A 12744-nucleotide genomic window follows, 5' to 3' on the forward strand; every position below is an offset into this window, starting at 1 on the left:
TTTTCCAGGAAAAAAGTGAATGTACATTACATAGGCTGTGGGTACTTAACATACAATTTGGCATTTCCTATATATATTTTTATCTAAGTATTATTTAACAACTGTTCGATTATTAGATATCTACCCCACAATTGGACTGTTTTGACAACACTTATTCATAGTGAACTAATGTTATAAAATTGTAAAATTTGAAGTGAAATAAATATATATTGATATTGAAAATCCACTAGGGGGTGCTGATATCAACATTAGAAGTCCCTTGACATCTAGCTGATCATACATAGGGTGTAAATGTAGATTACTTTTGGAGGGAGGAACATGCATATTTAGTTCTAGCAATTAAAGAAAAGAGCTGGAGGATCATTTACCCTCTATGGTTAAGGTTAGCAGTAATGGTCTGGGGGAATTTCATTTTGTCAGTACTCAACTCTACAAAACAAGTTTGAGGTTGTATTTTAAAGCAGCTCTTGCACAAAGTGAATATACTTAGCCTAGTAAAATGGATAAACACAGCGGCAAGATGGCAAGCAAACACCAGGTCCCACTTCCAGTGTTGTACTCTGAGGTAAACAAAACTAGCTGTGCTTGGCTGTAGTTTCAAATAACCTCCTTTATGCCCATCTACACGATACGATTCTTTGTGCGATTCGATTACGATTCTATTTACGATCCGATTAAATCCAACATGTCAGATCGGGATTCGATTCAATTCGATTTGCCATTGTTTAGCAATGGCAAATCGAATTGAATCAAATCAAATCCTGATCAGACATGTCAGATTTAATAGGATCATAAATAGAATGGTAATCGAATCGCACAAAGAATTGCATCATGCAGGGGCGTAGCTATAAATGACTGGGCCCCATAGAAAAAAAAATGTGATGCCCCTCCCCCCATGACCTTCCAACCCCACGGACCTCCCACCCAAACATTCCTCCAGGACCCTCCACCCCAACATTCCTACACCCCTCTAAGTACAGTATAAGAAGCCAGGTGTATAGGTGTCCCCAGTTTAGGTAGTAGTCAGGGGCGGAACTAGAAATCACTGTGCTCCCTTGCGAAAATTTTGATGGGCTCCCCACATAGGTGCCAAATAATCGTAATGGGGCAGTGTTTCACTATAAAATAATTGTAATGGGACAGCGTTTCACCATAAAATAATCGTAATGCAGCAATGTTTCACCATCAAATAATTGTAATGCAGCAATGTTTCACCATCAAATAATTGTAATGCAGCAATGTTTCACCATCAAATAATCGCAATGTGTGCAGCATTTCCCCAGAAATTAATCGTAAAGTGGGCAGCATTTCACCAGAAATTAATCAGTATAGGCATCATTTCACCACAAAATAATCGCAATGTAGGCATCATTTCACCAGAAAATAATCGCAATGTGGGCATCATTTCACCAGAAAATAATCGCAATGTGTGCATCATTTCACCAGAAAATAATCATACAGTTGGCAGCATTTCACCAGAAAATAATCGCAACGTGGGCAGCATTAGCCAGATATACAGGGTGGTGGTTGGTCTGTCAGCAACTCTCTCTCCCTTCCCCCCCCCCCTGACCCTCTCCCACCTCCGTCCACAGCAGCAGCCAGCACCAGGCAAATACATACATACTTGCACACAATCCTGCAGCTTGCCTGGCGTGGGGTCGGGTGACGGGTCGGGTCGCTCCTCCGCGGGTGATGCACACAGTGGCGGGTCCAATCCAGGCAGGCCTCCGGCTCCAGGGCACACTCCTCCGGTCCGGCTCCAGTCGCAGCCAGTCCACGGTCCGCTCCCTCCTTCTTCCTCCGACGTCACTCCTTCTTCCTTCCTGGCTGGCCGGAAGCCCGGAACTATAGAGTAATTGCCGGGCTGGCCACTAGGGAGTATCAAGTAGTCCCCTTCCTCACATCAGCCACTTTACGAGAAGATGGGGGCCGGGGGGGGGGGCCCGCTCTTTTATAATTATTGGGGGGGGGGCGGGCCGGCATTACAATATTACAATAATTTTAAAAAAAGCCCTCTGACTGAGCTATGGGCCCCCTGTGATGTAGGGCTGCCACGGGCCCCATAGCAACCGCAATGGTTGCTTTACTGATTGCTATGCCCCGGGTATCGTGTAGATTGGGCGTAAGAGGCAGGTATGCATATCCTCTCTGCTTTGTTTAGGTAAATGTGCACAGCTTGTCACTACGAGTTTGCACCATGCATGTACAAATATGCTCTACAAACCCCAATATTTAAAGGGGCCCCATGTTATTTCATTCTGATTTGGCCCTAATGCTTGTAATCCTGTCTGACTTTCTGTATTGATTTTATCTTGTTCCATCCTTTGCATTTTGCAACTCTGTGAATGTCGTTGCGTGGTCCAGCCAGAGCCCACAAAGCAGGTGGTTTCGGCGCAAGGAGCCAAAACCAGGCGCCCCATAGCAGCAGTGTTCGGCCCCCTGCACAATACAAATCTGATTTCTGATTTGCGATTCCGATTTGCGATTCCGATTTTCCCTGGATGTCAGCAAAAGAAAAATGCAGAAAAAACGCAGCATGCAGTACTGATTAAAAATCAGAATCGCATGTGAAAATAGATTAAAAATCGCAAATCAGAATCGCATGTAGTGTGTAAGAAGCATTATGCTGCTCGGGGCGTGTAAGAGTAATTCGAGGCTCCGGCGATTGCTGAACCCGGGGAGTTTGGCTCTCACGGTGCCCAACTCACCCACGACGTACTAATATGTACGCAGAGCCCAGACTTGAATCCGATTGAACATCTCTGGAGAGATCTTAAAATGGCTTTGCAACAATGTTTCCCATCCAACCTGATGGAGCTTGAGAGGTACTGAAAGAGGAATGGGCTAAACTGGCCAAGGATAGATGTGCCAAACTTGTGGCACCATATTCAGAAGGATTGAGACTGAAATTGCTGCCAAAGGTGCATCAACAAAGTATTGAGCAAAGGCTGTGAATACATATGTACAGGTATATTGTAGCGCTGCGTAATATGTTGGCGCTTTATAAGTACAATAAATAAATATTAAATAAATAAATATTGCTAAAATCTCATGTAAACTTTTTTCACATTGTCATTATGGGGTGTTGTGTGTAGAATTCCGAGGAAAAAAAAGGATTTAATCCATATGGGCTGTAACATAAGAAAATGTGGAAAAAGTGGTGTGCTGTGAATACTTTCCGGATGCACTACTTTTAGATTTATGGAGGGATTTTGATACATAAAATACTTATATGTTATATTCTATGTTTGATTGTGGGTGGCGCACACAATAGAGCTTGGAGGCAACCAGGAAGCCTTGTGCATACAGTATGAAAAAATGGGTCTTGGCTATAGATGAGGATATTAGTGTAAGTTTAAAGGGATACTGTAGGGAGGTCGGGGGAAAATGAGTTGAAGTTACCCGGGGCTTCTAATGGTCCCCCACAGACATCCTTTGCCCACGCAGCCACTCACCGATGCTCTGGCCCCGCCTCCGTCTCACTTCTGGAATTTCAGACTTTAAAGTCTGAAAACCACTGTGCCTGCGTTGCAATGTCCTCGCTCCCGCTGATGTCACCAGGAGCGTACTGCGCAGGCCCAGTATGGTCTGTGCCTGCACCGTGCGCTCCTGGTGACATCAGGGGAAGTGAGGACACGGCAACGCAGTCGCAGTGGTTTTCAGACTTTAAAGTCTGAAATTCCAGAAGTGAACTGGAGGCGGGGCCGGAGCATCGGTGAGTGGCTGCGCGGGCACAGGACGTCTGCGGGGGACCATTGGAAGCCCCGGGTAAGTTCAACTCATTTTCCCCCAACCCCCCTACAGTATCCCTTTAAGCTGGGGATTGCCAACGTGTGTGGTGTGTGTGTGTGTGTGTGTGTGTGTGTGTGTGTGTGTGTGTGTGTGTGTGTGTGTGTGTGTGTGTGTGTGTGTGTGTGTGTGTGTGTGTGTGTGTGTGTGTGTGTGTGTGTGTGTGGTGTGCGTGTGTGTGGTGTGCGTGTGTGTGTAAAATGCATAAGGCCAATAATTCTGGCGCCATCACTTCGTACAATTACTCCATAGCAGATTTTATGAATAATCCATAGCATGCTGACATACTACAGGGAGGTAGAGGATTAAAATAGCTTTACGACAATTAAAATAAAACCAGCAAACTAGTTTTGTCAATGTCTTTTTAACTGAGGAAGGTGTCCACAAAGATTAGAAAATATACTTCGGAACTTTGCGGGATATATCTATATTAAGAAAGGAAGATGTCCAATACAAGTTGGGCTTTAAATTCCTATTGCTTTTTTTCCCTGAGGTTTAACTGTAAATTTTCACAACATCCCTCTTTCGATATATTTATTTATTTTTCTTTTTAAGACTATCTGGAACATCAAGTAATCCTGAGGGCAGAACAAACAATGTCAGAGCTGATTAGTTTCCAGAAATCTATTGGGAAATGCCTACTTATCTTGGACACTTATCTGTGATGTGAGCCCATAACATAACAGGGGACAAATAGAAATGACAATTCTCGCTGTGTGGCTTGCTGTTCGTTTTCTGACAGTACAATTCTCAGCTCAACAAATATAGCTCCACTAATAGTTAGGATCTAACAATAGATGTATTCTCCCCACAAATATACGATGTAGGATCAATCATATTCTCTGTTAAGAATTTAATTGTTATTTCCTTTAAGAAGTCTTTTATGAGGAACAGGGGCTTTTCTTCAGCTCCACAAAATGTTGATGATTTAACAATGGGAAAGAGGGCCGTAAAAACAGTGGTCGGGAAAATGAATTGCAAATTGTAAAATAAAAGCGCCTTCAACCTGTTCTACAGAGATGGAAAAAGGTTAAATGCTGTGGAAATAACTTCTTCTTAATACCACCTCTAAATATCACTTGTAAACTGACTCAGCATGATTATATCAGTGTTAATTCTCATTAGAAATTCACTGGGAGTAAATGAAGGCACTATGAGCCCCATAAGCCAGGATAATTAGGAAAACACCTTCAGGTAAATATATGAAGTTCCCTTTTAGGTTTCCTGAACCTGAAATCTGATTCTGTACCACCATGGTGCTACATGCAAACTCAGCTCCATGTAAAGCAAGCCTTTACTGAATATGTGACATTATCTACGTGTTAAGTAACAGGCATGCAATATTATCTGCAGCTCACAGCAACAGGCATGCTTTTTACAGTTGTTACTTTTCTCTTGCTATTTCTGCTGTCTGTTATGTTTTGGTTATTATCTAACAACACTTTAGTGAATCAGGGCCATAGTGAGACATTATTACAGTGGCTCTGTGTTGGGATTTCAGCTGGGTATCTATGTGGACATTTGGTGACCTCTAGTGCCAGGGGTTGGACAGTGTAATGGTTAAGGGCTCTGCCTCTTACACAGGAGAGTAGGGTTGGAATCTTGGCTTTTCCTGTTCACTAAGCCAGCAAAAATTCAGCAAGGAGACCTTGGGCAAGACTCCCCAACACTGCTACTGCCTATAGAGCGTGCCCTAGTGGTTGCAGCTCTGGTGTTTTGAGTTCACCAAGAGAAAAGCGCTATATAATTGTTTTGTGTCTAGATGGCATTAATGTATTACCTTGCTTGCGTTCATGTATTGTATAATTCTTAATTTAATGTTTGAAATAATAATTGCAATGACTACAACAAAACCAGATCAGACATTATTAAATAAAACATCACAATATCTGACTTATGCTGAGGATATAGACCTATTAAATAGAAACTCTAGAGCATTGGTCAAAAGCTGAATGGTGCATTAAAGTTAAAAATACATATGTGGTAATGATACATCCCAGTGACACATAATGAGAGCCTTTTGTTATGAGTATAAAAGAGTGGCGGCCTTCAAATACTGGGCTTATATCATCAATGAACAAAATGAACTTCGCTAAGAGATGCAAACAAAGTTCTGGTTACAGAAGCTATTTTAGCATATAACGGGCTTGATTCACAAAGCGGCGCTAACTGTTAGCGCCGCTGTGAAAAGCCTTTAGTGCCCCTTGAGTAGCTCTGCGCGCACCAATGGCCACGCAGAGCTACTTCGCGCAGAGCCCCGCTCAGTGCACGCACAGCAGAAGACGTTCGTAGGCTTGGAGTGAGAAGCTAGAGGCAGTAAGCCTAGTGCCTGGTACACACAATGCAATTTTCCATCAGATTGACTGTCAAATTGATTATTTCTGACAAGTCCGATCTGATTTTTAATCGTTCTTCTGATCGATTTTGTATAAAAAAAATAAATCGGAAAATCGATCAGAAAATTGATCGGAAATCAGATCTGACCTGTCAAGAATAATCAATTTGACCATTAATCTGATGGAAAATTGCATCATGTGTGACAGGCATAAGATCAGGGTGGTTGGCTAATCATGGTGGAGCAAGCCAGGGCTTTCTTTCAAGAAGTAGTAAAGACACCAACATGACCCTTGATGTCTCAGAGAGGTAGGCAAAAATAAAGAAACTGAAAACAGCTGTGCCACAGTTAAAATGTCACTATAATAATAATTCAAGAGTGTGGTTTCATATTTTATAAATGCTCATTTCTGGATCTGTTTGTTTATATAACCTGGCTGTAATAAACTTACATATGGAGACTAATGGCTTACTGCTCTCTGCAAAGTACTGGTGCTGTTTTCACAGCTTAACTACATGAGCCCATGTGTAAAGGCAGAAGTGTGATAAGTATCTAATGTAATCAAATCCTTATCACAGTGTTTACATTCCTTGTCCTTTGCAAAAGTTTTACATGTATACAACAGCCTGTCTGGAGAGCAAAACTGATGGGACTTTTCCACTGTTTAGAGAAACATAAAATTCTCCCTGGGTTAAATGTACTATAGCTAAATGTGAATAAATATATATGAATAATTAGACAAGCCACAGTGGATAAATCTCTATAAAACATTTAACCCACATACTTAAAAGTATGAAAAAAAATGTCACTGTTGTCTTAGGATAATTTGACAGTGTGCTAATTAACCATATATATTGAAATATAAAACATATAGTTTCTAAGAAGGACATTTTATCTGCAGGTAAAATAGCCTTCAAACTTTGAGCATCGCAACAAGAAATACTGAGCTATTTGGAAGAAAATTATATGGCTTGCTTTCAATAAAACCCCCGCAGAAAACAGACAGAACTATGAAATGCATTGAGCTATAAAATATATTGAACAATAAATTTAGTTTTGATGTATTCAATGCTGTTTGCAAATGACTAGCTTTTTTTTGCATAGTTTTGTATGAAAAGGGCTCACAGTGAGCATCCGTGCTTTGTATATCACAAATAGGTAGAGTCCCTTCATTATTAATTATCAAGAGGAAAAAAAAAAAACATAAGCTAGAATTGAGAGCAGCAATTATTCCACTCTGAGGTCCTCATTAATTTTAAAACTTCTTTGGATGCAACACATTGTGTTACATTTCCCTACTGTTCACACCACTGTGTCCTTCCCATTCTTGACACCTCATCGTTTCTTTCACCAGACTGCCTGTAGTAACCATGGCAATGCCTGAAGAGTCGTTACTCTCTTAGGAAAATCAGACTTCGCTGTGCTATGGAAAATAGCCTATTGAACATATGCTCTGAATATCTCATTAGCAGCAGTGTCCAGAAATATTCCCTTTTCTGGTTTTTTAATATGGAACCTGTCTGCAGCACTGGGTCACAGCTCTCCTAGCCATCAACTTTTATCAAGGGCAAGCCTTTCTGGTGTAGGGAGATCGGCTGTCATGTTTATGTAGAGTTTTAAGCAGATGAGGGGAGTAAAAGCATGTGTTTATGTCCTGGTACAGAAGGAAGGACTGGAGTCTTGCCAGCCTCGGGCTCTCCCAAGCACATGGTGTTATGTTTTGTATAGCCACAGGCATCTGGCAAAGGACAAAACAACTATCAAAGAAAAGCAAAGAGAAAACCAAAGCAGAACACAGAGGTCAACTCTCTCTAATTGTTCACCAGTAATCATGGTTCCTGTTGTTAAAGACTTTCGGACATTGAGAGGTTCATCACTTTAATATATCACAAGTAGTTGCAGTGACTGTCATTTCCAGGTGTCTGGAAAATAATGGTCTTTCATATCATTTAGAAATCTACTATATATATATTATTATTTTTTATTTTTTTTTGCATTGGAGGATTTAATTTTAAAGAGGAATCTGGGTGAACTTGATGGTGTTCTCTGACATCATTGACCATTTATAGTTTTTATCCTATGATGGTTAATGATGTCACTTAGAGAATCATCCAAGTACACATTACACATGTACACATGGCATTTGGCATTCTGGTCAGTTGCCAGCAAAACTTTGAAGAGTGAAGACTTGGATGTGAAACTCCTGGTTTGTATCCATCTGAAGAATTCAATAATTATACAAATAAAAAAAGACAGAAGGGGAATCAATAAAAAATTAGAACATTGGGGAACATCATAACCTTCATTTTAAAAGCTAGTGTGAGCATTTGGCATTCTTCATCTGTTTTGTTATTTAACGCTTCCATTTGTCAAGAATGGGTAAGGGTTTGGAAATGTCCCCATTAATCACATCTGGGAAGGGGTGGTTACATGCTTGCCTCTTTCAGAGAACCACATGGGTGTGGTATACAAATCCAAACTGCTATCACATTTATTATTCCTGTGCTTTTCAGGACTGGGAACCAATGATTTGCAAGACAGAGACAAAATGCTAAAAACCTTCCACTGCTGAAAGTCATATTAGCCTGACTTGATGTTTTGAACTCCTGATGCCAGCAAAAGTACTAAGCCATAGAGATCTCCTGCCTTCTGTGAAAGCAAAGCCAATACCAACACAGCAATACCAAGTTTATTTGCTGTTCTAGAACTCGATCCTTTCCAAATGTTAATGCATCATCAACCCATACATGAGAAAAGCTTCTGAACAAAACAAAAAAAAGCCTGAACTGTAGCTCTTTTTTACCAGTGCAGATCAGGGAAGACAATGAAGGGGTCTATTTATTTTCACACTCTTGGATATATGAATCTTAAAGGCACTTGTTATAATAGTCCACTGATGTAACTAGATCTTGGTTCTAGAATGAACCCCAAAACATATAAAATATAACTTACCTGTTTCTCAGACATGACAAAAAGTTGCTCTTCATTCTTTGTGAATGCCATATCCCTTAAAATGGGTCCAGAGTCTACAACTTGGATGGTTTCATACTGTAAAGCTCCAGTGATAGGGCCATCAACTCGTATCTGAAATAAAAAAAGCAATAACGTTTATAGTTCTTGAAATAATAGAAGCATACAGATAATCACATGCACACCACGATTGCTACTGCTGAAATATTTCATATATGTTTCTGTTCTAGACAGTAAAACACTTGTAAACTCTGCTACTGAAATAATACACAGGTGATAATGGAACCGTCTGCAGCTGAGGTAGATTGCACAATCAGATATTACATTTCAGTTCATGCCAAAAGATACAGTTGTACAAAGAAAGGTTTATGCTGGGAGTACACGGTACGTTTGTACTGCTCGATTGAGCCATTTAGATGGCTCGATTGATAATTTCCAACATGTCCGATCACCAGCCCGATCGATTCCGCGCTCGATACCACATGGGGGACAATGGAAAAAGATAAGGAAAATGAGCAGAAGATAAAAGAATAGCCCGCAGGGTCAAGCAGGGAATCGATCGGGCGGCATAATCGAGCCGCGGAAATGCACCGTGTATTCCCAGCATCAGAGAGAAATAAATACAATACATGAAAATAAGGAAAATATTCCACCTACACAGTGTGCCACATTCACCTCATCATAGAGGCCAACGCAGGTCTACTTTTTCAGACCTGCACCTGACCCACACCCCGCTTTGCTGGTGAATCCAGTACCAGCACCCGACCCAACAGCCTCCGGACGAAAACCCGACTCCCAACTGTTCTTTCTATTTTCTTCTCAAATACAAATTTGAAGTTTTTTAGAAGGCTGTATGGTAAATGAGATCTATTTTTATACAAAAGCCAAAGAAGTTTTTTGAAGACTTATTTATTTACTTTTATTTTAATCACTCAAAACAGAGAAGTAACAATCCTCAATCAACAAATAGCAGAACAAAGCAAACACATCCCTGTCCCCTTCTGCTTGAGGTTGCGCAGAGCACAAATAAAGTGGATGAGCAACATAAAATTAAGAAAACAAAAAACAAAACAAATAGAAAACAGTTCTCCCCATACACTAAGTATGTATTTGTGTTGTTGAAAAAATGCCCCCCAATGTTAGTGTGTTACTTTTACCTGCACATTAGCTCCTGATAAACTAATGTTAAATTAATCACTTTTTATACATATCTGGCCAGGAGCTCCTTCACATATCACTTTCTACACCATGGATTTCCACAGCTGTGTACTGCAGGGTTCCCATAGAATTAATCTGTGCCCCATCCCCTTGCATTTTTAAGGTGCGTACACACGCAGTATTGTAACAAACGACAGGTCCGTCAGACCCTCCCGTGGGTCGGTCGTACTGCCGACAGTAGTACGTGAGTATCAGTCTGCCGACAGCCTGTACTCATGTACTACTGTCGGCAGAACGTTTGTTTGTTACAATACTGCGTGTGTACGCACCTTTATGTTGGTGTCAGCCAAGCAGCAGCCAATCCCAAAAAGCTCATTGTTAAGCTAAATCAAGTCACATGACAGGATTTTTAAAACCAGAATTTTAGATTCAGAGGTGTAATTTTCCCCAAAAAGTTAACATTTTTGCATCTGCTTACTACTACGCTACCAGACTGTATATTTACTTGACTTGGAGCTTTGACATATGTCTACAATGTTAAATACTTAGTTCATGCATATATATACTGTATAGAGCTTTCGATTAGCTGCCCTTGAGACTGCAAATGTGATCACTACTGCCATACTTCCATATATCCTTAAAGAGTTAGCGAGGTCACGTCTTGATAAGTGGAGCAAAAATTATTTGTCAGCACTTTTCAAAGCTTGACTTGCCAAAAATGTCTCATAGTCCCTAATCAGTTTATAGGGACATAAAACACAAAGTCATGAAAACTTGAACTCAGCAGGTAAAGCCATCTGACTGACATTAGGTAACAGAAGGAGGTGACTTTGGAAACTTTATCTGTCAGAAAAAAAAGAAAAGTTCCACTGCATTCACACGGACAGCATGGATTATTAAGAGTTAAATCAGAAAAGTTTATGCTCAAATATGAAAGTTTTATTATGAAAAAACCTGAATGGAAGTTTTTTTGAGCATGGTGACCCACTACACATGTGAATTTTCCCAAGTTTGTTAATAGTGTCCCCTGTACAATTTGAAGCACTCCATGGTACATCGCTTGAACTTTGTACATTATTATTTTTATTTATATAACACCAACATCTTCTACAGTGCTTTACACAGTATATAGTCTTGTCACTATCTGTCCCTCACAGGGGCTCACAATCGAATACCAATAGTCATATGGTCATATATCCATTGTAGTCCAGGGCCAATATTAGGGGATGCCAATTAACTTATCTGTATGTTTTTGGGATGCGAAAGGAGGAAACCAAAGTGCCCAGAGGAAACCCACACGGACTGGCTAGGGATCGATCCAGGATCCAGCACTGCAAGGCGAGAGTGCTATGCACTATGCCACCATGCTGTACAATAAACATAATGCCATAGGAGTAAGTTAAAAATAAAATGATACGCATGCTATATTGTGGAACCCTTTTGAAAAACTGGAGCTTGACTTGATTATTATGTCACTTCTTTTGTGCTGTAACTCAGCTATCCTATCAATGCACTGACAGAGTGGTGAACTGTCTAAGCCATAAGTTAAAACAAAATCTATGGAGCAAGGCTGATACCATTGATTGGCTAGCTTAACAGATAACTTAACAGACTGAAAAAGCAAGGCTTTTAAGCAATACATATCTTCCTTAGGCCTAATCAAGCCTGAACAAGAAACATATTGCTTCAAAAGCTTACTTTTTCAGTCTACTAAGTTAGCCAATACATGGCATCTGCCTTACTCCTAACTTTTCACTTAACAATGTACCCAAGAATACACCCAGGTTATTTGCAGTATAGTCTGTGTGACTGAAAAATATGCTGTTAAAAGTTTATTGCACTTTCATAGTACAGGATAACGATAGACAAAAGAAAAACAATTATCTTTTACAATGTATTAACCACTTCGCCTCCAAGGATTTTTCCCCTTAAAGGGAACCTTAACTGTGGAATGGAAAAAAAGTTTCACTTACCTGGGGCTTTCCCAAGCCCCCTGCAGCCGTCCTGTGCCTTTGCAGCTCCTCAAATGTCATCAGGTCCCCCGCTGTGGCTTAGTTTCGTTTTCTGCCGACTGCCAGTCGGCTCCCGGCAGCGCGTCCTATTGTTCGCCTTCCCCGCTGTCAAGCACATCATGCAAGCGTACTTCGCCTGCACATGACACGCTTGACAGCGGGGAAGGCAAACAATAGGACGCGTTGCTGGGAGCCGACTAACAGTCGGCCGAAAATGAAACTAAGCCGCATCGGGGGACCAGGTGACACTTGAGGAGCTGCGAGGGCACAGGACGGCTGCAGGAGGCTTGGGAAAGCCCCAGGTAAGTGAAACTTTTTTTCCATTCCACAGTTAAAGTTCCCTTTAAAAACCAGAGCAATTTTCACTTTCTTTCCTTTTCAGCCATTCAGCGCTCCATCCATTAATTCACCTATAACTTTATTACTACTTATCACAATACAACAATCTATATCTTGTTTTTTGCCACCACTTAGGCTTTC

At 40.8% G+C, this 12744-nt stretch overlaps 1 protein-coding gene across 2 annotated transcripts in view; it reads right to left on the reverse strand.

The window, feature by feature from the left end:
• PLXNA4 (plexin A4) overlaps positions 1–12744 on the reverse strand; it is a 910299-nt gene that overhangs the window by 429921 nt on the left and 467634 nt on the right. For both annotated transcript variants that reach the window (XM_068276018.1, XM_068276019.1), the window contains one exon: positions 9077–9208. In XM_068276018.1, coding sequence (XP_068132119.1) covers positions 9077–9208 — 132 coding nt within the window. The remainder of the gene's footprint in view (positions 1–9076; positions 9209–12744) is intronic.

This window comes from Hyperolius riggenbachi, chromosome 3 (genome assembly GCF_040937935.1).
Source record: "Hyperolius riggenbachi isolate aHypRig1 chromosome 3, aHypRig1.pri, whole genome shotgun sequence".
Lineage (NCBI taxonomy): Eukaryota > Metazoa > Chordata > Amphibia > Anura > Hyperoliidae > Hyperolius > Hyperolius riggenbachi.